At 44.7% G+C, this 27341-nt stretch overlaps 1 protein-coding gene across 2 annotated transcripts in view; it reads right to left on the reverse strand.

Moving 5' to 3' along the window:
* Nucleotides 1–17171: 17171 nt before the first annotated feature.
* Nucleotides 17172–27341, reverse strand: part of LOC125465154 (PHD finger protein 3-like) — a 44296-nt gene continuing 34126 nt past the window's right edge. For both annotated transcript variants that reach the window (XM_048558357.2, XM_048558358.2), the window contains exon 6: nucleotides 17172–19233. In XM_048558357.2, the coding sequence (XP_048414314.2) occupies nucleotides 18092–19233 (1142 nt within the window). In that variant the 3' untranslated portion in view covers nucleotides 17172–18091. The remainder of the gene's footprint in view (nucleotides 19234–27341) is intronic.

Genomic DNA, 27341 nt, shown 5'->3' on the forward strand with positions numbered 1-27341 from the left:
GAGAGAAATACAGTCAAGGCTGTGGCCTTTCTGATCATGCTTTAAGTGAACAGGATATATATGGGTACTTTTACTTTGTCAGGTAGATGCCAGCTTTCTACCTCCACTGGAAATGTTTGGTTAGAGGTGGGGCTAGTACTGCAGCACAGCTTCAGTATAAGAGCTGGGAAGCCGCTCCAGTTTGCTTCATTATGAACCATGATTCATGATTAGATGTGCCCGGATAACAGGTTTAAGCATTCTACAGTGCATAGTGGAGCTGTAGGAACATAGCAGGTCAGGTAGCTTCAAAGGAGCAGGAAAGTTGACTTTCAGGCCAGGACCCTTCTTCAGATTAGGGAAGGGGGCAGGGAGCTCAGAAATAAATAGAGGGAGGTGGGTTGGGGCTGGGGAAGGTAGGTGGGATGGTGATAGGTGAGTGCAGATAGGGAGTTGTGGGGGATTGTTCAGTGGGATGGGAGGGGTGGATAGGTGGGAGAAAAGATGGATACGTAGTGTCAGGTCAAGGAGGTGAGGATGAGAGGGAGGATTGGACATGGGATGAGGACAGGGGTGGGGAGATTTTAAAATTGATGAATTCTATGTTTAGGTCATCAGGCTGTAGGCTCCTGAGGTGGATTATGAGGTGTTACTCGTCCAGTTTGTGGTTGGCGTCATTGTGGCACTGGAGGAGGCCCAGAATGGACATGTCACCCAGCGAGTGGGAGGGGGAGTTAAAATGGTTGGCAACCAGAAGGTGTTGTCGTTTGTCACAAACAGAGCGCAGATGCAAAACAGAACGGTCTCCTCTCACCAAATGTAGAGAAGGCCACATTGGGAGAAGTGGATACAGTAGACCACACTGAAGGATGTGCAGGTGAACTCCTGTCTAATGTGAAACGTTTGTTTTGGGATTTGGATGGAGGTGAAGGGGGAGGTGAAGGGGCAGGTGTAGCACTTCCTGTGGTTGCAGAGAAAGGTGTCAGGAGTGGTGGGATTAGTGGGAAGTGTGGAGTGGACTAAGAAGTCACGGAGAGAGTGGTCCCGACAAATGGCAGATAGGGGTGGGGAGAGAAAATCTCTTTGGTTCTCTCCAAAGAGATTTTGGTTGTGGGTCAGATTGTAGGTGGCAGAAGTGGCCGAGAATGATACTTTGGATACGGAGGCTAGTGGGGTGATATGTGAGGACAAAGGGGATTCTGTCTTTATTTTTGTTGGTGAAGGCGTCTGAGGGCAGAAGTGCGGGACATGCAAGAAATGTGGTTGAGTGCATTTTCAATCACAAGAGGGGGGAGTTTACGGTCCTTGAAACAAGACGACATCTGGGATGATTGGGAATGGAACGCCTCAGCTTAGGAGCAGACACAGTGGAGGTGGAGGAATTGGGAGTAGGGGATCACATTCATGCAGAATGTCATGGAGGACGTGGGGATTAGGGCCAGTGTAACAGCTGAAAAGGGAATGTGCCACATATCGTACAAAGAGGCAGGCATAGCTTGGGCCCATGTGGGTTCCCATGGTCACCCTATTCTTCTGTAGGAACTACGAGGAGTTTAAGGAGAAGTTGTAAAGGGTAAGGATGAGAGATAATGGGAACTGCAGATGCTGGAGAATCCAAGATAACAAAGTGTGGAGCTGGATGAACACAGCAGGCTCAGCACCATCTCAGGAGCACAAAGGCTGACGTTTCAGGCCGAGACCCTTCATCAGAAAAGGGGGATGGGGAGAGGATTCTGAAATAAATAGGGAGAGAGGGGGAGGCGGACTGAAGATGGATAGAGGAGAAGATAGGTGGGGAGGAAAGTATGAGTGGGTAGGTAGGGAGGGGATAGGTGAGTCCAGGAAGGACGGGCAGGTCAAGGGGGCGGAATGAGGTTAATAGGTAGGAAATGGAGGTGAGGCTTGAGGTGGGAGGAGGGGATAGGTGACAGGAAGAACAGGTTAGGCAAGCTGGGACGACCTGGGCTGGTTTTGGGATGCAGTGGGGGGAGGGGAGATTTGAAGCTGGTGAAATCCACATTGACACCAGTGGGCTGCAGGGTTCCCAAGCAGAATATGAGTTGCTATTCCTGCAACCTACAGGTGGCATCATTATGGCATTGCAGGAGGCCCAGGATGGACATGTCGTCTAAGGATTGGGAGGGGGAGTTGAAATGGTTCGCGACTGGGAGGTGCAGTTGTTTATTGCGAACCGAGTGTAGGTGTTCTGTAAAGCGGTCCCCAAGCCTCCGCTTGGTTTCCCCAATGTAGAGGAAGCCACACTGTGTACAGTGGATGCAGTATACCACATTGGCGGATGTGCAGGTGAACATCTGCTTGATATGGAAAGTCATCTTGGGGCCTGGGATGGGGGTGAGGGAGACGGTGTGGGGACAGGTGTAGCACTTCCTGCGGTTGCAGGGGAAACTGCCGGGTGTGGTGGGGTTGGAGGGGAGTGTGGAGCGGACAAGGGAGTCGCGGAGAGAGTGGTCTCTCCGGAAGGCAGACAAGGGTGGGGTGGGAAAAATGTCTTTGGTGATGGGGTCGGACTGTAAATGGCGGAAGTGTCGGAGGATGATGCGTTGCATCCGGAGGTTGGTGGGGTGGTATGTGAGGACTATCTCAGGCAACAATCTACAAACCGATGTCCATTTCAAGCCCACCGACTCTCACAGCTACCTAGAATACACCTCCTCCCACCCACCTTCCTGAAAAAATTCCATCCCCTATTCCCAATTCCTTCGCCTCAGCCGCATCTGCCCCCAGGATGAGACATTGCACTCCCGCACATCCCAGATGTCCTCATTCTTCAAGGACTGCAACTACCCCCCCCGCAGTGGTCAAGAATGCCCTCGACCGTGTCTCCCACATTTCCCGCACCTCATCCCTCACACCCCGCCCTTGCAATAATCGCCCAAAGAGAATCCCCCTCATCCTCACATACCACCCCACCAACCTCCGGATACAACGTATTATCCTCCAACACTTCCGCTATCTGCAATCCAACCCCACCACCAAAGACATTTTTCCCACCCCACCCTTGTCTGCCTTCTGGAGAGACCACTCTCTCCGCGACTCCCTTGTCCGCTCCACACTCCCCTCCAACCCCACCACACCCGGCACTTGCCCCTGCAACCGCAGGAAATGCTACACTTGCCCCCACAACACCTCCCTTACCCCCATCCCAGGCCCCATGACAACTTTCCACATCAAGCAGACGTTCACCTGCACATCTGCTGTACACGGTGTGGCTTCCTCTACACTGGGGAAACCAAGCAGTGGCTTGGGGACTGCTTTGCAGTAAACAACTGCACCTCCCAGTCGTGAACTATTTCAACTCCCCCTCCCATTCCTTAGGGACATGTCCATCCTGGGCCTCCTGCAGTGCCATAATGATGCCACTTGTAGTTTGCAGGAACAGCAACTCATATTCCGCTTGGGAACCCTGCAGCCCAATGGTATCAATGTGGATTTCACCAGCTTCAAATCTCCCCTCCCCCCACTGCATCCCAAAACCAGCCCAGCTCGTCCCAGCCTGCCTAACCTGTTCTTCCTGTCACCTATCCCCTCCTCCCACCTCAAGCTGCACCTCCATTTCCTACCTACTAACCTCATTCCGCCCCCTTGACCTGTCCGTCCTTCCTGGACTGACCTATCCCCACCCTACCTTGCCACCCATACTCTCCTCCACACCTATCTTCTCCTCTATCCATCTTCAGTCCGCCTCCCCCTCTCTCCCTATTTATTTCAGAATCCTCTCCCCATTCCCCTTTTCTGATGAATGGTCTCCGCCCAAAACCTCAGCTTTTGTGCTCGTGAGATGCTGCTTGGCCTGCTGTGTTCATCCAGCCCCACACATTGTTATCAAGGGTAAGGATGAATTCGGTTAAGTGGATGAGGGTGTTGGTTGAGGGGGACTGGTTGGGCTGGCGGGAGAGGAAGAAGCAGAGGGCTTTTAGGCCATCTGCATGGGGGATACAAGTGTACAGGGATTGGAAGTCCATTGTGAATAACATGTTGGGGGCCAGGGAATTGGAAGTCTTGGAGCAGGTGGAGGGTGTGGATGGTGTCCTGGACACCAGGGGAGTTCCTGGACCGGGGGGAACAAACAGAGTCAAAGTAAGCAGAGATAAGTTCAATGGGGCAGGAACAGGCAGAGACGATCGGTTGGCCGGGACAGTCAGGTTTGTGGATTTGGGGAAGGAGATAGAAATGGACGGTGCTGGGTTGGGGAACAATTAGGTTGGAGACTGTGGGTGGGCGGTCACCTGAGATGATAAGGTTATGGATGATCTGGGAGATGATGTTTTGGTGGTGAGGATTGGGGTCATGATCAAAGGGGCGGTAGGAGAAGGTGTCAGAGAGTTAGCGCCTGGCCACAGCAATGTAGAGGACAGTGCACCATACCACTACTGCGGGTTTGATGGTGAGGTTAGGGTTGGAGCAGAGGTAGCAGAGGGGTGCACGTTCCATGGAGGACAGGTTGGAATGAGTGAGATGGATGGAGAGATTGAGGTGATCGATGTTGCAATGACAGTCGGAATTGAAGAGGTTGAGGGAGGGTAGGAGGCCTTGGGGTGGTGTCCAGGAGGATGAGGTGTTTTTGAGGCAGGAGAAGGGGTCTGTAGAGGGCGGGTTAGACTCACGGTTAAAGAAATAGGCGCGGAGGCAGAGTTGGCGAAAGAAGTGTTTGACATCCAAACGTGAACAGTATTCATTGGTGTGTCCATGGAGGGGAATGAAGGTGAGTCCTTTGCTGAGGATGGATCATTTGTCCTCAGTGAGGGGGTGTTCTGGGGTGATAGTGAAGACCCAGCAGGGCTAGGGGCTGGAGTTGGGTATGGAGCTGGTAGCTTGGTGTGGGGGCAGAGACTGTCTCATGAGCGGAAGTGACAACAGTGGCATCAGAAGCATGCTACATCTGCTGCTCCCGATTTGGCCTTCTCTACATCAGTGAAACCAAGCATAGATTCTGAGACCATTTTGTAGAGCATCTGCGCTTTGTAAGAGACTCCCTAGTCCGCTCCACACAGCCCACTAACCCCACCATCCTCGGCACCTTTTCCTGTAACCACAGGAAGTGCCACACCTGCCCCTACACCTCCCCCCTCACCTCCATTCAAGGTACAAAACAATCCTTCCATATCAGACAGGGGTTCACCTGCATATCCATCAATGTGGTCTATTGCATCCACTGCTCCCAATGTGGCTTCCTCTACATCGGTGAAACCAAATGGAGACTGGAAGACCGTTTTGTAGAGCATCTGCGCTCTGTACATGATAAACAACAACACCTTCTAGTTGTCAAACATTTTAACTCCCCCTCCACTCCCCGGGGTGGCATGTCCATGCTGGGCCTCCTCCAGTATCACAAGACACCACCCACAAACTGGAGGAGCAGCATCTCATATTCTGCCTTGGGGGCCTACAGCCCAATATCCTACACATGGAATTCACCAGTTTTAAAATCTCCCCAGCCCTGGCCTCATCCCATGTCCAACCCTCCCTCTCATCCCTGCCTCCTTGACCTGACACAACCTGTCCATCTTCTCTCCCACCTATCCACCCGTCCCACCTCACTGACCAATCCCCGCCACTCCCTACCTGCACTTACCTATCACCATGCCACCTACCTTCCCCATCCCCACCCCTCCTCTATTTATTTCAGAGCTTCCTTCCCCCTCCCCATTTCTGAAGTAGGGCCCTGCCTTACCTGCTCCTCTGATGCTACCTAGCCTGTTGTGTTCATCCAGCTCTACGCTGTGTTATCTCTGACTCCAGCATCTGCACTTCTTGCCATATCTGGGAGTAAGCACTCAGTTGTAGCTCTGTCAATGGTATTCTGGTATCATTATTAAGGATGTATGTTGTCCTGCATTGTAACTTCAACAGGTTGGCATTTTGTTTCTAGGAGTTCCTAGTGCTGCTCTTGGCATGATCTCCTCCATTCCTTGTTGAACTATGCTTAATTCCTTGGCTTGTTGTAAGGGATATGCTGAGAATTGATGTTACGGATTGTGGTTGAATACAATTCCACTGCTGATTTTCTACTGCGTCTCATGGATGCCCATTTTTTAATTGCTAGATTTGTCCTGAACCTATCCTACTGCTATAGAGACCAATAACTATTTGAAAGAAAATTGAATTTCTAGTTAACAGTTCATGTTTCAAAACTCTTATTGACCAAAATGGTGATGATATCCACCGACCGAATACTATTTCCTTTTAATGGGTAACTTACACTACATAAAACAAAACCCCCTTTTTTACACTTAGCAGGACTGAAAATTTCTCATTGTGGTTATACATTACACTTTTGGACAGTTACATGTCCAGGAGGTAGCCAAAAAATTATCTTCAAATCATGCTTTCTTGCTCCAATTTTACTTATCCAGCTGAATAAAGTTTGATCACAGAAAAGACCTTCACTGTTTATGCTGAGGGTTACTCTGCAAAGTCTTCCTTCCAGCCAGGCTAGGTGAACCTTCCAGGTTCCTTTAAATCCTCATAAACTTAGTCACCTCAATTTGAGCATGAGTTCTCACTCACATTCTGTTTTTAAAATAGATTTCTCTGGTTCAAGTGCTGGATTTTTTTTGCCTTATCTCTTGCTTTCTGTCTCGCTCTTGGCTGCAGAAAAAAAATCATACAAATTACTGCCTATCTCTTGATGATCTAGGCAACATCAGCAGTGCAACCTCTAATCAAAATGTTGGTGTTCTGCTTCCTTCCAGATTTATATGATTCCCTGATGTGATGGTCTTGTCGCTTCCGGTTCTGTTGTTTTAGCAGCGGTCTGTATACGAGGTCTATTTCTACCTGTTTGTTAATGGAATCCTGTGTTGAGAACCAGGCTTCCAGAAATTCCCTTGCATGTCTGGTGTTTGCTTGTCCCAGTACAGTCACTTTGCCCCAGTTAAACTCATTGTCTGTACGTATTGAGACAAGTGAACATTGCCAGCTGGTGTTCATGTATTGTGGTTGTCAATTTCCTCCCTGTTTGTCCAATGTAATGTTTATTGCACTCAATGCATGGTATTCTGTATATCACATTGGTTATGTTTACTGGCAGTAGAGGATCTTTAGTCTATGATAACATTTGGCGCAGTGTTGTTGTAGGTTTGTGTGCAATCATGATCTTATGTGGCCTTAGGAGTCTGGTAATTATTTCTGATATATTTTTGATGCAGGGTAACATTCCTTGTGTCTTCCTTTGCATTGTGTCCTCTGACTATTGTTTGTTTTGTGGGCGTCTGTGAATGAAACTTCTTGGGTATCCACTGTCAGTGAAAACTTTGTGTGTAGGTGTTCATTCTCCATTCTCCGGAGTTCTGGGCTGTTGCAGTGTGAATCAGCTCTGTTTGTGTCTGGGGGTGGTTGCTGTTGAACTTAAGGATTTGGTCCATGTGTGTGACCTTCCTGTAGACTCGGACACGGAATTCGCCATTGCTCATGGATTTTTAGAGGAGTCTGTCACTTCTGTCCTCTTCCCTGTCACAACATAAAAAAATTCCTTCAATCTCTCGACATCAAATTACCCAGGCTTACAGTTAAGCAGAATATGAATAGGTCACATTTAAACTAAATTTAAACCTATAATCCCACAACATAATTATCTTGTAACTTTACAATTGAGATACTATTTCATGCAATCCAGTGGTGTGTGTTTTCAGTTTGAAGAGAGTACTTCATCTACAAGGGCCTGGGTGGTGGTCACCAATCATGGGCAGAGATATCTGTTTTACGTAAATTCAATGTGAGATTCAGCATCTCTCCTTGTTGATTCTTGCACCATCTACCTTAAGATTCAGTAAATATGACTATGTCAGATTTCGCTTGACTAGTCTGTGGCTCAAATCTACTGATTTTGATACAAGTCCATCAAGGTTAGTGAGGAGGACTTTGCAGGATTGACTAGGCTGTGTCTGCTGGTCACATCCAGTTCAATGGTTGATACGATGTTGTCCATCCATTTTGATTATCATTCTAGTCTATAGAAGGGAGTTAATCCCAGTCATGACAATGGGTTACAAGTCACATATAGACCAGCCGAGATGGCTAAGGATAGCAGATTGCCTTCCCTGAAGAGCAATAGCGGACAGGATGGGGGCATTGCTGGCTGGGTCAGTACTTATGGCCCATCCCTAGTTACCCTGGAAAAGGTGGTTAGCCACTTTCTTAAAACACTGCAGCCCATTTGGCAATGGTACACTGAATGCCGTTAGAGAGTGTGTTCCAGGATTTTGATCTAGCAATACTGAAGAAATGACAATATATTTCCAAGTCAGGTGAGTGAGTGACTTGGACGAAACTTGAAGAGAGCGGTGCTCCCCTATACCTGCTGATCTATGAACAGTAAATAGTGATTGGAAGGTGCTGCCTGAGGAGCTTCGGTAATTTTTGCAGTGCATCTTGTAGGTAGTACACACTGCTGCTACTGTGTGTCAATTGTGGAGACAGTCACTGTTTATGGATGGTGTCAAACATGTTGAGTGTTATTGGAGCTGCACCCATCCAGGAAAGTGGGGAGTATTCCTTACATTCCTGACTTGTGACTTGTACATGATGGACAGGCTTTTTGGAATCAGAAGTGAGTTACTTGACTCCTAACAAGATCACTAGCATTGGACCTTCTCTTGTAGCCATAGTTCTTATGTGACTAGTCTAGTTCATTATGGTCAATGGTATCATCCAACTAATTGATTGTGATCATTTCAAATGTGTTCTTTTTCCCTAATAGCTAGGTCCTTGCTCTTCTTTTGCAGGACACAGTCTGACAGCTAATTCCTTTAGGACTCAGCCAGCTCACACAGTAATGATATTGCTCTTGGTAATGGACATTGAAGTCCCTATCTAGAATAGATTCTGCAACCTTACCATTTCAGTCCATTTTCCAAGTGATGTTCAGCATGGGGGAATATTGATTCATAAGCAAATACGTGATGTGGCAATCAACAATGAGACTTCACATGGCCTGAAGTCAATGTAGAGGACTCTGAGCAACTCTTTCCCTCTTGCTGGCTCTGCTATCTCTATGCAGGATATAACTGACTATAGCAGGCTATTGCTTCACAATGCTGAGAGACAGCTCTCCCAATTTTAGCAGTAGCCTCCACATATTCATAAGCAGGGTCTGACAGGGTCGATCAACAGGGCTTTGTACAGTGAAGGTCCTGTCTAATAAACTTGATTGAGCTTGTCAACAAAATGACAAAAATGATTGATAAGGGTCAAGCAGTAGATGTTGTCTAAACAGGCTTTCACAAGGCCTTTGACAAAGTCACTCTTAGCAGGCTGTTACAAAAGGTGAAGTCACAATGGATCTGTGGTGAGCTGGTAAGACGGATACAAAACTGGCTTAATCATTTAAAACAGGGAGTAGCGGTGAAGGGTATTTTTCTGACTGGACATCCATGAGCAATGGTGTTCGACAGGGATTAGTGCTGGTACCCTGTTATTTGTAATGTACATAAATGAATGGGAGAGAATGCAAGTAGCCTGACGAGTAAGTTAATAGATGAGACAAATAGTTGGGGAACTGTGAACAGTGAAGAGGATTGCCAAATGATACAGCAGGATGGAGATAAGGTGGATAAATGGCAGATAGAGTTTAATCCAAAGAAATGCAAAGGGTTGCATTTTGGGAGATCTAATGCAGGAGCAAGATATACAGCAAACTGCAGAACCCTTAGTAGGAGATAGCAAGAACTGCAGATGCTGGAGTCAGTCAATACAGTGGAACTGGAAGAACACAGCAGGTCAAACAGCATCAGAGGAGCAGGAAAGTTGATGTTTTGGGTTTACACCTTTCATTAGTACTGGGGGCGGGGGAATGGAGCTCAGAAATAATTGGAGGGGTGGAGCTGGAGGAAGATAGGAGGGATGAGGTTAGGCAGATGCAGGTAGGGGGTTGTGCAGATAGATCATGGACAGGGTGGGAAGGATAGGTGAGAAGGAAAATTGACAGGTTGTGTCTGGTCAATGAGGCAGGAATGCGAGGGAGTATTGGACATGGGATGAGGCCAGGGGGTGGGGAGACTTTGAAACTGGCGAATTCGAGGGTGAGGCCATTGGGCTGTAAACTCCTGAGATGGGACGTGAGGTGTCGTTCTGCCAATTCACATGTGGCATCATTGTGGCTCTGAAGACGGCCCAGGACGAACATGTCACCAATGAAGTTGGAAGGGAGGTGTTAAAATGGTTGGCAACTGGAAGGTGTTGGTGATTATAGCATACAGAGTGCAGATGCTCCATGAATTGGTCACCGAGTCTGTGCTTGGGCTCATTGATGTAGAGGAGACCACATCGGGAAGCAATGGATACAGTAGACCAGATAGGAGTATGTACAAATGAATCCCTGTCTGATTTAGAAAGATTGTTTGGGGCCTGGGACAGAGGTGAGGGGGGAGGTGTAGGGGCAGGTGTAGCACCTCCTGTTGTTGCAGAGAAAGATGCTGGGAGTGGTGGGGTTGGTGGGGAGTATGGAGTGGACAAGGGATTCGCGGAGCGAGTGCTTCCCACTGAAGGCACATAGGATTGGAGAAGGAAATGCCTCTTTGGTGGTGGGATCGGATTGCGGGTGGTGAAAGGGGTGGAGAATGATATGCTGTATGCAGAGGTTGGTGGGGTGGTACGTGAGGACAAGGGGGATTCTGTCTTTATTTTTGTTGGGGGGAGGGAGTTTAAGGGCAGGAGTGTAGGAAATGCAAGAGATGTGGTTGAGGGCATTGTGAAGCACCAGAAAGGGGTTCTTGAAGTAGCAGGACATCTGTGATGTCCGGGAGTGGAACGCTGCATCTTGGGGAGTGGATGCGGAGGAATTGGGAGTCACAATCACATTGCAAGAGGTGGGTGACAGGAGGTGTCATCAAGAAAGGTATAGGAATTGGTGGGTTTCAAATAGATGTAGGTGCTGAGATGGTTTCTGGAGATGGAGACTGAGAGGTCCAGGAAGGGGAGGGAGGTATTGCAGATGGTCCAGGAGAATGAGGGGTTGGGATGAAAGGTGTTAGTGAAGTTGATGAACTGTTCAAACTCCTTATGGGAGCACGAGGCAGCACCGATACAGTTATCAATGTAGTGGAGGAAGAGGCGAGGGATGGTGGCAGTGTAACTGCGGAAGAGGGACTGTTCCACGTATCCTACAGAGGCAGGCATAGCTTGGATCCATGCAGGTGCCCATAACCACCCCTTTAGTTTGTAGGAAGTGGGTGGAGATAAAGGAAAGTTGCTGAAGGTAAGGACAAGTTCTGTCAAGTGGGAAAGTGTGTGTGTGTGTGCGCGTGTGTGGAGGGGGGTACTGATTGGACCTGTGCAGAGCTTCTAGGCTATCTGAGTGGGAGATGCAGGTGTACACAGACCTGGTGTCCATGGTGAAGATGAAGTGTTGGAGGCCAGGTAATTGAATATCTTGGAGGAGGTGAAAGCATGGCTATTGTCCCGAATGTAGCTGAGGGGGTTTCTGGACCTGGAGGAGAAAATAGTCGCGATACGCGGAGATGTGTTCAGTGGGGCATGACCAGACAAAGACAATGGGTTGGCTGGGGCAGTCCAGTTTGTGGATATTGGGAAGGAGATAAAAATGGCTGGTGTGTGGTTGCAGAACAATGAGGTTGGAAGCTATGAGTGGAAGATTTCCTGAGGTAACAAGGCTATTGATGGTCTGAGAGGCAATGGTTTGGAGATCAGGGGCGGGGTCAAAATTGAGAGGGTGATAGGAGTTGGTTTCAGAGAGTTGACACCTGCCCTCAGCAAGGTAGAGGTCAGTACACCATGTTGGTGAGGTTGGGGTTGGAGCGGAGGGCTGCGCCTTCTGTGGGTTAGAGGTTGGAGTCAGTGAGAGGTGTGGAGAGGTTCAGGCGCTTGATGTTATGATGGCAGTTGGAGATGAAGAGGTTGCGGGAAGGTAGGACTTGGGGTGGTGGGGTGGGATGTGTTAGCGGTGGGAGAAGGAGTCCACAGAGTGTAGGTTAGACTGTCTGTCAAAGAATTAGGTTCCGAGGCAGAGGAAAGAGAGTTTGACATCTGGGTATGTACAGAATTCGTTGATGTGTGGGTGCAGGGGAATGAAGGTGAGCACTTTGCTAAGGACTAACTGTTCATCCTCAGTGACAGGGAGGTCTGGGGGGGTGATGAATACCTGGCAGGACTTGAGGCTGGGGCTATGTGTACAGCTGGAGCTGGGAGTGAGGATGGAGACAGTCTCTGGACTGGGTATGTATGGGAACAGTCACGTGTGCCGAATCGGAAGTACGGATATGGTCAGCAGCATTAGTGAAAGTGGCATTGTCAGTGGCATTGGCAACGTTGTTGGTAGTGTTGACGTCAAGAGGAGTGGCCAAGGTGACCACAGAGTTAATGGCGTCGGGTGAATTAAGGAGGTTATGAATAGGGTTGGGGTTTAGGGAAGTGGAGGAGGAGCTAAGCATGAGCAAATTTGGTGTACTAACAATCTGTTATGTTCGATAGGGCAGAGAAAAAGCATTTGTTGAGGGTTTGGATCCGGTGTAGAAAGGAAAACATTACAGGTCCCTTCCAGGTCTGGGAAAGAGGGGCTCAAAGCTGCAGTAGAGCTGACTGTGGTGAGATACGATGCTGGTGCTTTTCAGCAGGCTCTGGGTGCACCATAGATAACAGATGTCATGGTGTGGTCCAAATTGGGATGGTCTGAACATTGTTTGGAATCCATGGCGGATGAGCTAGTTGCATAGACAGGTACTGAGGAAGCAGATGCAGCTGTAGTAATGGGTTTTGTTTCAGTATGTGGTCAAAAGAGCTTCAGGGCTGAGGAGGTCACCTGTGGGTTGCAGTGGGAGAGAGATCCACTGAAGTCTATTTAGAGGGAGGAGGACGACTCCTTCAAGGTGGACATCCATGGAAGGGGCTTTGTGGTGGGGTTTTCATCAAAGAAAATACCAGTATCATATTTACATGTATAAACAAATTTTAAGCTTGACATTTGGATGGAGATGGCTGTGAATTAGTTGCAAGACATATTTTAATGTCTGCCACAGCTCATTTGGTAGCACTCTCCTGCTTGAGTCACAAGGTTCCATATTTAAATCACAGTTTCGAACGTGAGCTCAAAAATCAAGGCTAATGTTCCCTTGCAGTACCAAAGAAGTGCTGCAGTGTCAGATGTGGGGTAATGTTAATTTGTGGGACTTACTGCCTTCTCAGGTAGGTGTAGAAGATTCCAGGACACTAATTCAAAGAGCAGCAAGGGAGATATTTTACCTTGTTTTGCCAAAATTTATCCCTCTATCAACATTACCAGAAAATATTATCTGGTCATTATTAGCATATTTGTGAGAGCTTGCTGTGTGTATATTGGTTGTTGAGTTTATACTATTAAGGTAAAGACTATACCAAAAGTACTTCATGAGTTGCAAAGTATTTGAGAAGTCTTCTGTTAACAAAAGTGCTATATGGATGCAACTTCTTTTATGTGTCAAGCTGTACCTAACATTGTTGACTTCTTCAAGGTCACAGAAGACAGCTGCCTTAATTTCCACCTGTATTTCTCAGTTTAATTGTTCCAGTAGCTTGACAAATTGCCAGCCAGAATTTGAAAATGCCATGTCACCCAGAACAAAGTCTGATAATCTGTGTATGTATTGAACATGTCACTTTCAATATGCTGGTAAGATTTTGATCTTGTATCAGAGATAATGGGAACTGCAGATGCTGCAGAATCCAAGATAACAAAATTTGGAACTGGATGAACACAGCAGGCCAAGCAGCATCTTCAGAGCACAAAAGCTGACGTTTTGGGCCTAGACGCTTCATCAGAAAAGGGGGAGGGGGAGAGGGTTCTGAAATAAATAGGAAGAGAGGGGAAGGTGGATCTAAGACAGATAGAGGAGAAGACAGACAAGTTAAAGAGGCGGAGATGGAGCCAGGAAAGGTGAGTGTAGGTGGGGAGGTAGGGAGGAGATAGGTCAGTCCAGGGAGGACAGACAGATCAAGGGGGCGAGATTAGGTTAATAGGTAAGAAATGGAGGTGCGGCTGGAGGTGGGAGAATGGGATAGGCAGGAGGAAGAACAGGTTAGGGAGGTGGGGACGAGCTGGGCTGGTTTTGGGATGCTGTGGGGGGAGGGGAGATTTTGAAGCTTGTGAAATCCACATTGATACCAGTGGGCGGCAGGGTTCCCAAGCGGAATATGAGTTGCTGTTCCTGCAACCTTCAGGTGGCATCGTTGTGGCACTGCAGGAGGCCAAGGATGGACATGTCATCTAAGGAATGGGAGGGGGAGTTGAAATGGTTCATGACTGAGACGTGCAGTTGTTTATTGCGAAGAGCGTAGGTGTTCTGCAAAGTGATCCCCAAGCCTCTGCTTGGTTTCCCCGATGTTGAGCAGGCCACAAGGGGTACAGCGGATGCAGTTTATCACATTGGCAGATGTACGGGTGAACATCTGCTTGATGTGGGAAGTCTTCTTGGGGCCTGGGATGGGGGTGAGGGAGGTGGTGTGGGAGCAAGTGTAGCATTTCCTGCAGTTGCAGGGGAAAGTGCCGGGTGTGGTGGGGTTGCAGGTGAGTGTGGAGCAGTCAATGGAGTCACGGAGAGAGTGGTCCCTCCAGAAAGCAGACAAGGGTGGGGACGGAAAAATGTCTTTGGTGGTGGGGTCGGATTGCAGATGGTGGAAGTGTCAGAGGATGATGCGTTGTATCTGGAGGTTGGTGGGGTGGCAAGTTTTTAGATTTGGTGACCTGTAAAAGCCTCTGTAGGGAGGTGCAGCATGATTGAATTTACATGGAATAAATATTGCATTACTGGTGGTGCCATTTCTTCGAGGGTGTATGGTTTAAGCTGTAACCTTCATGAGGTAGTTATTTCCTGTCTCTGACTACTTTACAATTACCAAGAAAATGAAAACTCAGCATCATTTCAGCTGGGTACTTCTCAAATAACAGATCAGTTGAAATAAGGTGAGAGCTGGTTCATATGCAGTGGAGATCTGATGGCCTGTTTCTGTACTGGAAGTTCTATCTATTCATAAAAACAAGCAGAAATTAATGTGCAATGAGTTCTGCATTTATTTCTAATCCAATTCCAAAATCATAGCTTCAAATTACATATTTGTATTCACATGGTATGGAAATGATAAATTAAAATACGTTCTTTACCCTGCACTACACAGTTACATGTCAAATATTCACTGTTTTCCCAGAAACAAAATCTAACTACCTGATCAGAAATGTGCTCAGGAACCAGTAATTCTGGCACACAATAAATGATTAAGTGAGTTTTATGACCGATTGCTTGATTATTTTTTTTCTCTCTATATATTAATGCTCTCTTTCCACAAATGCTTATCAGCTCCATTTTTGTATTCTTTACAAAACTTGAAAGGCTTAACTGTCTGTCCAAACTGTCACCAGTTTGCCAAAATAAAAACAGGAAGCTAAAAGCTTAGTGTTCTGAAGGATTTCTCATTCAGAATAACAATGCTGTACATCTACAAAATTTTACTACAGACCACAACCCAGAATCTGAGTTAACAATGTAAAGAGATAGAGCAGTTCTGCAGGAATTACAATTAAACAGCAATAGCAAAAAAAATAGTGTGCTTAATCACAGAGGTGTTGATCATTTTCTGGTAAAAAGGAAGCATTACTGGAAAGAACTGAACTTGTTGAAAGCAAGCACAACAGGAGGGGTATCTACAATTAGTTATTTCCACCTCTCCCGTGAAATCTGTTTCTAAAGATAATCCATCTAAGTCAGCAGTAAACAATTTTCTCACTGTGGTTAGGCTAAGAGTTTAACAACTGGACTTGCTGGAGGATGAGCCCGACTTCTGGTACTGACAGATCCTACACTTGTAGCATTTCCAGATTCCCTTTCTATCTTGCAGCTTGAACAACTACCTTGTTTCCAGGTGTGATCTGATTTGGTGTCACTGTTTGACAAATCAATGTACAATGTGGTTGCTTATAAATTGTTACACTTTTCTTTATAAAATAATGGTGGAAATGACATAATTAAAACAGAAATATCTTGAAAACAGAAGAGTTCTGGAATCTGACTTCGTCTAAATGACATCCTAAGATTTCTGCTTGCTACTTCTGACCATTGCATCAGTTGGGTCATTCATAGCTTTCAGGATTCCCAGAAAAATAGAATGAATACTCAGACTGGAGGATATATAGCTCTTTTTAAATCAGATGGTCAGTAAAGAAAAATGAAGGAAAAACTGTACTCTTACGAATGAGTGACAGCTCCTTAAACAGCACAGGATAAACAATAAAGTCTTTCTACTTTGTAATACTTTCCATTTAAAACTCTTCATAAAGCATGCACACATTAAACAATAAACAGTGGTGTTTTAAAAATAATAGCAATAAACAAAGATCCAGCATTCCTAGATCCACATCAAAATGTATTTCAAAACCACTGTGAAAGAAACACATGGTCTGTTACACATTTTAGCTCTGCCACTGAAAGTACTTGTCAGTCATTCTCTTACACCTGCCTTTGCAGACAGAGACTCCAACAAATACATACACTCACACAACCTCTCACTCTTGCACAATGTCTCATACACACTGTCTCTCATTCAAACACATGCATGTTACCTCACTGTCAAACATATGCACAGACGCTTACCAATATAAGAACATTTGCATGCTCATAAAAACAACTGCTCATATAAACTCATGCGCCTAGATGGGTAAATAATTAACTTCTTCATTATAAACTGATTAAACTAAGTGTGGCTTATTTGTCTGTTAAACCTTGGAACCTTGTTCCATTGGAGAAACGTAATCAGCAGTGGTAGCCTGTGAAAAGTGAGGCGGGATTGCCTGGAAAAATATGGAAATTTGCCAATGGTCCGTCCCTGCATGGGTTTGAATTACTTGTGGAAAACATCTCAATGTCATCAAGTGGTGAAAGTACTGTGAGCATATTTCACATTAGTCCAGGAGTAAGTGATGCTTAGCCTGAAACCTATTTTCACAGGACAGATGAAATTGCAAGAACAAATTAAGGAGCAACAACAGAAGTGCGCTTAGGACTTCTAACACTTCCTGTATTTGTTTAAAAACAATTAAAATATCAAACTCAAAACACAGGTATTCAAATATATCTACCTATTTAAAAGAAAAAGCAGAATGTTTTTATTCAAAGAAGAATTCAAATAAAAACATACTGACTTGTTCTCTATCCAGGAAAACATTCTCAAAAGAAAATTCACAAAGGCTAGCTCAACATCTGTGATGTATCTGGATTTTGAATTTAAGCCTCTACACCAGCTAGAAGCATTCTCACACCTTCCCTCCACTTACTTTTCTTTCTTTCTTTATTCCCAGAAGGATTTGACACACCTGCAGTGTACCAAAAACTGAAATTTTACCAAATATATGCTTTCAACTGTCTCAATCTCCTTTGACATAATTTACACTAGTCAGGCAAGCTTCAAAATAACATTGCCTTTTAAACAAAAAGAAATCTGAAAACACTAGACAAGCTTAACTATTAAGGAGCTAGCACTACCATCAAATCTCCCCTAATTATTATTTAAATCTCATGGCTTCTTTTTCTTGGCAGTCCTGCCAATGAAACTCTCTTATTCTGTTGAGAATCTCTCTTTCTAAGATCAAATTTGAGTTTAATGATAATACCAGGTCTTGAAATGGAACATTTTCAAGAGACATGGTTTAGCTACTAAAATCTGCCATTGCAACAGAGACAGACCAGCTCAGTACATCAGTATTACTGAAAATGGCTTGCCATAAAGCTTTTAGCCAGTGATTTCTGTTGCCTACCTCGTATTATTGCAATCCCATTTAACACATGATTCTGCTGTGCATTTTGTATCCTATTCTTTCAATATTATGTTCCCCTTTCATTCACTAAAAGATTTTTACCAAATCTATTCAGTTGACCCATCCAATGGCTTTACGATCGCATTTTTCAAGATTCTGTCTGCTAAAGTGCACTCTTGGGCGTTATGAGACTCAATCACTGCAGCATTTCAGAACTCCTGAGAGCACTGTTGGATCTTATGCATGTCCACATGTATATCTGTATAATGGCGATGCATTATGAGACAATAGGGAGAGAACAAATGTTGCCTTGGAGGTTGGTGTGACTTTGCATCTATTCCTGTTTGATCATGAGAAGAATTAAACCTGAAGGGATAAAGTTGATCCATTTTGAAATGGAGCCTCTACTTGTTCCATTGTCACTTCATTAGCTAGCAAATCAGGAAAGTGAACACTAGGCTCTAGAGTCATGATTCCACTGTGGCCAAAATGTTGAAAGTTATTGGGTGTCTGAGCTGAGTGCAATGGAAGTGGATCATCAGATTGAGGAATATGTTCAGAACTTTCCCGACTTGCTGTGGCGTTACATCGATTTCCATATGGATCCATTTGGATCTGAAGCTCAGTGACTCGACTGTTGTCACCAGCAGATAGAAGATGGTTCAAAACTTCAGCGCAGCAAGAGATTGTGGAGCGCAGATGGTTACAATCTTCATGTTGTGAAAAGGTGCTCACTGGAACATTAGTGAATAATTTATCCAGTTCTTTAATATAGGTTTGCATATCTTGTGTGTACTGGGCACTCACAGCTCCATCAGCCTCTTGTTCATTTGTTGGTTCATTCCCTTCTATCTTTGGCTCTACTTCTTGTAGAAGTGCTGAATTCAATCGGGTCTCACTGAGTAGAAAGTTTTCGGTTAAGATGTCTGCTGGCTTAAAATGAGCTAACAGGTTTGTTTCAATGTTGAACATTTTAGTTTTTGTCATGCTCTCACTTTCCTTCCCTGCATCATTCCAATGATTGTCTTGTTCATTTGTGACAATGTCCTCACTTTGTCCATCATTCGCCCATTCACCCAGAAAAGCAGAAGCTCCAAACATGTTTTCTATCCCATGTGACACCTGATCTTGACCGTAGGAGGACTGAAATATCTCAACAGCAAAGTTATTTGCTAAGTCAGTAGAAGAGGATTGTTCTTCACTGGACAACAGGTTCCCAGACAGCAAATCTGATGGCTTGTCTTTACACACCCTTGGTTGGGTGAAGGGCAAGATGGGTAACATTGGCAGGGTGCTTGTTTGGGCTCCCCATTTAGCTGAAGGGTGGTCAGAAAGGTGCTCTTTGTTGATGTTTTCAGTGCATTTTTGTCTATATTTGTTTTCCTGAAGGTACCTATCAGTACTACTTCTACATTCATAAGGCTTCCTGAAGGTAGTTGATGAATATTGCTTCTTAGGGAATGTTAATGCCAGCAACAGATCGGAGTGTGATGATTCCAAACCTGTTAAAGACAATAACAGAGTTTGTGTAAAATATTTTCTTCCACAAACTTTAAATCCACTTCTCCTACAGATTGATCAGGATTTTTTTCCAAAAAAAACCATCAATGAGTTACTCTATTTAGTGTGCAATTAAGTTCAATTTACTCTCAACTGTGAGAAGTGCTGAAATAGACAGGTTTCCTTTACTACATTTTAAAGTTTCCTCTGACCTAACTTGGACATTCTTCTCAGGCATCAGGCACTTAAACCAAATACAGTACAAATCAAACATGCAGGCGAGCATGACAGAGGATTTGGAGGTGCAAAACCAAATTATAACCTTTCAAGGGTGGAAATAACACTCTCTCAAAACTTGCGAAAGTACTGAACAAAACCTTCACAGGACACAATGGATGTTTTTACAAAATAAATAGTTTGCGAAGCCTTTTCTAAGGCTGCCTACCTTGAAATAGTTCATGGTTGTGTTTTTTAAACAAATAGCAAGGACAGCTTTGGACTAAAAATTAGTGAAAGACAGAAAATGTTGCCAATAACTGAATATACAGGCAAGAAAGGAAAGCTGGGTGATCAGAAACTAGTATTGAAGGAGTTTGATAAGAACTTGCAGAGTATGGGCAGTTGATAGTTAGATTCCAAAGAACAGGAAGTTAGAAAAATGCTGGATTGGATCAAGATTTTTCAGGGTGTAATAAGAGGTGGAAGAAGTGAAAGATACAGAAGGTTTTAAGCATAATGAAACATTGGGCAGAAACAGTCCTGTTAGTTGTCTGTTCCAGTAGCTGGTAAAACTATTCAATAAATAGCTTAATTGGAGGGTTAGGTTGAGCAACTGGTGGAAACATGTTCACAACATGGTACATGAAGGAAATAATGTGAGAGAAATATGATGAAAGGCTGAGCACAGCGGTCCAGCTCAGGTCAAAACTACCTTCACAGTGCAGAGGCACAAATAGAATAGTGCAGTCAGGCAGAATGCCAAAGAAGGAGAAAGAGTTGTTGTCAGAGTGTCAAGATTTAGTCAAGGCTTAGATACCAACATGCAAGTCCAAGATAAAGGAGAATATTTTATGCATTATAATGGTTAGGGCATAAGTAGGAGAAACTGATGTGGAGCCACCAGAGTGGAGAAATTAATTGGAGAGATGGACAGGAAAATGGAACCAGAAGTAAAAAGCTTCTTCTATGAAATAAAAATGAATGTAATGAGAGGTACACGAACAAGCATTGTGTACCACAGCAGACCCAACTGAGGTAACTAAGTTGAAGTGAGAGTCTGAAACTTGGATACAGCCTAGCCTAGGTCATCTAAGAGGCTTACATAATGGAAGGGGTTCGGTGGGAGTGTAAAAAGCAGGTTAAGTGGTTGGTAAGGAACAAGGTTATTATAAACTGCTATAAGATGTCACAAAGATGTGAGACCCAAATAGCAATCTATAATACTGCTGATTGAGCCAACGTACATCTGTCTTAACATTTGAAAATCACATTTCCAAAATAAAAGATACTGGATACAACAATATTGTATCCATTAGGAAAGAGGTGTTTGGATGGAGAAAACCAGTCTACAATACTTTAACAAAGAGGTCACATGATCCCAGTCTCATGGGTGTGATAAAGCGACTGAATTCTGAACATAAACATTCTGAGATAACTTTCCAGAGGAACAACTGCCTTTTACCTTCTCTCTTTCTCTGAAACCTCTCTCATCCAAAGTGTGCAAGTCGAAGACACTCAAAGGTGTCATCACCACTCGTAAAGGGCTCCCAAAGATTTCAGAATCTCTCTCATTGGTTTCAGAAAACAGACTTCAGTCAGTCTGACGCAGGAAGACACCCCAGTGGCAACAGTCTGTGTGTGCTGACATTGTTGACCTTCAGATCATCATTTGGAACAATGAATAATTCTACAATTCATTCAAGGGTTTGGGCCAGCATTTATTTCCCATTCCTAGTTACTCTTGAGAACATGGTACCAACCTGCCTCCTTGAACTGCTAAAGGTCATTTGGTATAGATACATTAACAGTGCTGTACAAAGGAAGTTCCAGGATTCCACTGAAGGAATGGTAATATATTTCTAAGTCAGTGTGGTGATTGGCTTGGAGTGGATTTGGTACTGTCTAAGCAGCCTTGCTGAATTTCTGCACCTTGTAGACAGGGCATATTCCTGCTCCTGTGTATTGGTTGCCGGAGGGTGAATACAAACGTGGTGCCAACGAGTGGGCTGTTTTGGCCTGGACGATGTCAAACTTCTTGAGTGTTGTTGGAACTGCTCTCATTCACACAATATTCCATGGAGAATACTCCAACACATCCCTGACTTGGGCCTTGCAGGTGATGACAATGATTTGGGGAGGCAGGAAATGAGTTATTCACTGCAAAATTCCTAACATACTCTCAACTGCTTGTGTAACCACAGTATTTTTATAGCTTATCCAATTTTGTTTCTGGTCAATGTTAAACTCCATCATTTTGATATTGGAGGATTCAGTGATGGAAATGCTGTTCAATGTCAAGGGATGGTTGTTAGATTCTCTCTTGTTGGTAATGGTTACTATCTGGCACTTGTGTGGCATGACTGTAACTTGCCACCTGTCAGTCCGGATACGTGCATTTGGACATGGAATTACTTCAGTATCTGAGGAATGACAAATGGTGCTGGAACACTGTGAAATCATCTGTTAACATTTCCACTTCCGACCTAATGATGTAGGGAAGATCATTGATGATACAGCTGAAGATGGTTCAGCCAAGAATGTTACCCTACGAAATTAAGGCGATTTTGAGGTGATTGTACCCCTACCTCTGAGGCAGGAGGCTTGGATTCAAGTCCCACCTGCTTCAAAAGGTAATAACATCTCAACACAAGTTGACTGAAAAAGGTCAACCTGGAACAGGACAGGGAGCGAGGAATGCCTGTTAGATTATATTGCATCATCTATTTCAATGCAAGAAGACTGACAGGTAAGGCCGATGAACTCAGGGCATGGATAGCCATTCCAGAAACAAGGCTAAGGGAGGGCCAGGACAGGCAGTTTAATATGCCAACGTACAGGTTCTTTAGGTGGGACAGAGGTAGGGAAAAGAGGGGAGAGGGAATTGCATTTTGATTGAAGGGAGTATCACAACAGTAGTCACAGATAAAATCACTTAGGGATCATCCAGTGAGGGATTGTGGGCGGAGCTACAAAATAAGAAAGGATAGTGATGTTGTTGGGGGAGTTGTACTATCAGCCCCCAAATAGTCAACGGGAATTAGAGGAACAAATATGCAGGGAGACTGTGGAGATGTGCAAGAGAAATAGGGTTGTTATAGTGGGGAATTTCAGTTGAATTTGTTAAAAATGTTTAGGAAAGTTTCCTCAAGCAGTATAGAGCGGGACATACTCGGGAAGGGGCAAAACTCAAGCTACTCTTGGGAAAAAGGGCAGGACAGGTGACAGTGGGGGTGCACTTTGAGATCAGTGACCATTGTTCTATTAAGTTTAAAACAGTTATGAAAAAGGACAAAACTGGTCCACAGGCTCAATTTCAAAATTTGGGCATAGCAAATTTTGATGAAATTAGAAACTTGCAGGGGTTGACTGGAATAGTTTGTTTGCAGGCCAGGGGACGTCTGGCAAGTAAGAGGCCTTTAAAACTGTGACAGCTAGAGTTCAAAGTCTATATGTTCCTGTGAGGGTTATGGGCAAGGTTGGCAGGAGTAGGGAACCCTGGTTGACAAGAGATATTGAGGCTTTGACCAGAAAAAGGAGGCATGGCTCAGGTACAAGCAGCTGGGATCAAGGAGTTTCATAGGGGATACAGGTGTTTACTGAAGGAGGGAATCAGGAGGGCAAGAAGGGGGCACAAGAGAGCTTTAGCTGAGACGATTAGGGTGAATCCAAAGAAATTCTTTCAGTATGTTAAAGGAAAAAGAATAACTAGAGAAAGAATAGGGCTCCTCAAGGGCTAAAGCGGACATGTATGTGTGGAACCGCAGGAGATGGACAAGGTCCTCAGTAAGTGTTTCTCCTCCGTGTTTACCATGGAGAAAGACACAAAGACTTGGAAGCTTGGGGAGGTTAGGGGCAATATCTTGGGGACAGTCAATCTCACAATAGAGGTGGGTGTTGGAAGTATTAGAATGTATGAAGGTGGGTAAATCTCCTAGTCCAACCAGCTATATCCAAGAACCCTGAAAGAGGCTAGAGAAGAAATTGTGCGGCTCTTGCTGATATATTTACATCATCGTTCGCCACAGGTGAGGTCCCAGAAGACTGGAGAGTGGCAAATGTCATGCCCTTATTCAAGAAAGGCTACAAAGGAAAATGTGGGAATTACAGATGAGTAAGCTTAACATCTGTGGTAAGTAAGTTACTTGAGAAGATTCTGAAGGATAAGATACATGTGATTTAGAAGGACAGAGTTTTATTAAGAATAGTCAGCATGGCTTTGTGCATGGGAGATCGTGTCTCACAAATCTGTTAGAGTTCTTTGATGAAGTGACCAGGAATGTTGATGAGGGCAGGATGGTATTTGTACTCTATATGGATTTCAGTATGGCCTTTGATAAGGTTCCACATGGTAGTCTGCTCTAGAAGGTTAGATTGCATGGAATCCAGGGAGAGCTGACCAATTAGATATACAATTGGCTTGATGGTGGGAAGCAGAGAGTAATAGTGGAAGGATGCTTGTCGGACTGGGTTCCTGTGATTAGTGCGTGCCTAGGGTGTTAGTGCGGCCCATTGCTGTTTGTTATCTATATCAAATGATTTGGATGAGAATGTACAAGGCATGATCAGTAAGTTTGCGGTTGATATTAAAACAGGCAGTATTGTGGACAGTCAGGAAGGGTATCAGAGCTTGCAGCAGGGTCTTGATCATCTGGTGAAATAGGCCAAGAAATGGCAAATGAAGTTAAATATAGGTAAGCGTGAGGTGTTATGTTTTATAAGATTCAAATCAAGGTAGGAGCTTCATGGTGAATGGTATGACCTTAAGGAATGTCGTGGGACAGAATGGAGTTCAGGCGCACAGTTCTCTGAACGTGGAGTTGGAGGTAGACAGGGCTTTGAAGGCGGCTTTTGGCACACTGGCCTTCATCAGTCAGGGAATGAAGTATAGAAGTTGGGAAGTTATGTTGCAGTTGTATAGGATGTTGGTGAGGCTGCACTTTGGAGTATTATGTTCAGTTTTGGTCATCTTGCTATAGGAAAGATGTTATTAAACTAGAAAGAGTTTAGAAATTTACAGGAATGTTGCCAGGACTCAAGGGACTGAGTTATAGGGAGAGGTTGGACAAGCTAGGACATTTTTTTAAAGACCAAAGAAGACTGAGGGGAAGATCTTAAAGAAGTGTAGAAGATCATGAGAGGCATGGATAGGGTGAGTGTATTCAGTCTTTTTCCCAGGGTTGGGGAATCAAGGACTAGAGGGCATCAGTTTAAGGTAAGGGGGAAAAGAATACATGGGAACCTGTGGAGCAACTTTTTTTTTTACACAGAAGGTGGTATGCATATGGAATAAGCTGCCAGTGGAAGTGGTTGAGGCAGGTACGTTAACAACATTTAAGGCATTTGGATGATGCATGATGGGAAAGGTTTAGAAGGATATGGGCCAAGTGCAGGGAAATGGAGTTAGCATGAATGGACATTTTGGTCGGCACAGACCAGTTTGGGTTGAAGGGCCTATTTCCGTGCTGTAGGATTCTATGACTCTAACTCTGAGAAATTTCTGCAGTGATGTTCAGATGTTGATGATGACTGATTTCAACAACCATCATTCTTTGTGCTAAGTATGAACCCAACCAATGGAGAGTTTGTACTGTTGCGATGGGCCACCATATCATTGTGGATGGGGATATTTGCGGAGCCTTGTCCTCCTCCCGAGTTTAACTACCAATGTTCCCATATTTGGGGTATGTTTTATGTGGACATGTGTTAGTTTTCAGGAAAGTTAATTTATCTGGTGCAGCCTTCACTGTAACAATTCTGTGATTCTGTTAGTTTTCTTAGTTTTATATATGTACATATTTGCATAATTTAAACGATTTGTTGATAAACTGTGCATCCTAGCTTGAATAAATTTTACTGGAAATAAACTAATTATTTATTAAGTTTTTATTAACTGAAGAAACCTGGCCGACATGTTTCTTATTTTGAACTAAACAGTTTGATATCTATATAATTGGCATTTTCACCATTTTAAATTCACATATTTTATGATCATTCAGGAATGGGACTCCACCCAATAAATTTGGGAGTTAACTAATAACTGAGACACTACATGCGTAATGTCTCCCAGCCTTCCACCTCCTCCAACCTAATAATAATGACTAAATGTTGTGAGCAGGTAAGCTATTTGCATTTTCTCCCCTCATCTCTGTTATCTTTCGGGATGGTCACCCAGATGCCAAATCCTCTGGGAGCAGGTCGAAAGGCAAAGCTGGAGTCTGTTTAAGCATATAATGGAGTGAACTTACTGGTGCAGAAAACACTGCCAAACTAAAAAAAACTAATTAATTTAAAATAAGTAACCAAGTAGAGATGGCAGGCCAGCTGATGAGTTATGGCTGTATGATGTGGGAGCTAGCTGATCCCATTGAGAACGGCAGTGACCACATCTGCAGCAACTGTTGGCTGCTTGAGGAGCTCCGGCTCAAAACTGATGCGCTGGAATCTGAACTCCAAACACTGCGGCACATCTGGGAGGGGGAGAAATACCTGGATGCTGTGTTCCAGGAGGCAGTCACACCTGGTAGATTAACTAATGTTAATTCAATCGTCGGGCAGGGACAGGAGTGTGTGACTGCAAGTGAGGTAGGTAGAGGGACCCTGCAGACAAGCACACTGGAGCAACAGCCCTTGACATTGTCCCACAGCTATGAGGCACTTGATCCCTGCGTGGATGAGAAAAAGGGCTGCAGGAAGGATGAGTCAACTGACCATGGCACCATGGTCCAGGAAGCCATTCAAGAGGGGGGAGCAAAAAGACAGATTGTAGTTGTAGTGGATTCCATCATCAGGTGGACAACCAGTATCCTTTGCAAGCAGGATAGATAATCCCACGTGGTGTGTTGCCTGCCCGGTGCCAGGATGCGAGACATCTCTGACCAGCTTGAGAGGATACGAGAGAAGAAGGGGGAGGATCCAGTTGTTGTGGTCCACGTAGGTACCAACAACATAGGCAGGACTAGGAAAGAAGACCTGTTTTAAGATTATGAAAAGCCAGCAAGAAAATTAAAAAACAGGTCGTCAAGGGTAATACTCTCTGGATTGCTGCCCGAGCCACGTGCAAATTGCCATAGGGAGGCGAGGATCAGAGAAGTAAACACATGGCTGAAAGAGTGGTGTGGGAAAGAGTTTCCTTTTCATGGGGCACTGGCATCAGTTCTGGGACAGGAGGGATCTATACTGCTGGGAAGGACTCCACCCGAACAGGGCCAGGTCCAGTGTTCTGGCGAAAAGGGTAAAGTGGTTAATAGGACTTTAAACTAGTAAGTGGCAGGGGGAAGGGAGAAGTGAGCGTAGAGGGAGAATAACAATTAATGTAAGGCAAAGCAGCAGGTTAGCAGGTGATGAGGAAGCTTCAACTCCATGAAAAATGAGGAAAAAACTTAAAAGGGAAGAAGAACTCAAGACCTGTTAGTAATGGAGGTAAATAGGATCCAAAAAGAAGGTGCAAACCCTGGTATAAGGTCACTTTATCTGAATGCTTGCAGCATTCGAAAGAATCATGGCAAATGGGTATGATTTAGTGGCCATTACAGAGACATGGTTACAGGATGGTCATAACTGGGAGTTAAATATCCAGGGGTATCAAACTGTTTGGAAGGATACAAAGGAAGGTAAGGGAGGTGCTGTTTTTCTGATTTTTAAGGATGATAGGGCGGTAGTGAGAGATGATATAGGTTCTACTGAACAAAACGTTGAATCCATTTGGGTGGAAATTAGGAATAGCAGGGAGAAGAAGTCACTGATAGGTGTGGTCTATAGGCCACCAAATAATGACATCGTGGTGGGGCAGGCAATAAACACAGAAATAGCTAATGCATGTAAAAACAGTACAGCAATTATCATGGAGGATTTTAATCTACATATCAATTGGTCAAGGCAGCCTTGAGGAGGG

The sequence above is a fragment of the Stegostoma tigrinum genome, chromosome 24 (assembly GCF_030684315.1).
Source record: "Stegostoma tigrinum isolate sSteTig4 chromosome 24, sSteTig4.hap1, whole genome shotgun sequence".
In the NCBI taxonomy this organism is placed as follows: domain Eukaryota; kingdom Metazoa; phylum Chordata; class Chondrichthyes; order Orectolobiformes; family Stegostomatidae; genus Stegostoma; species Stegostoma tigrinum.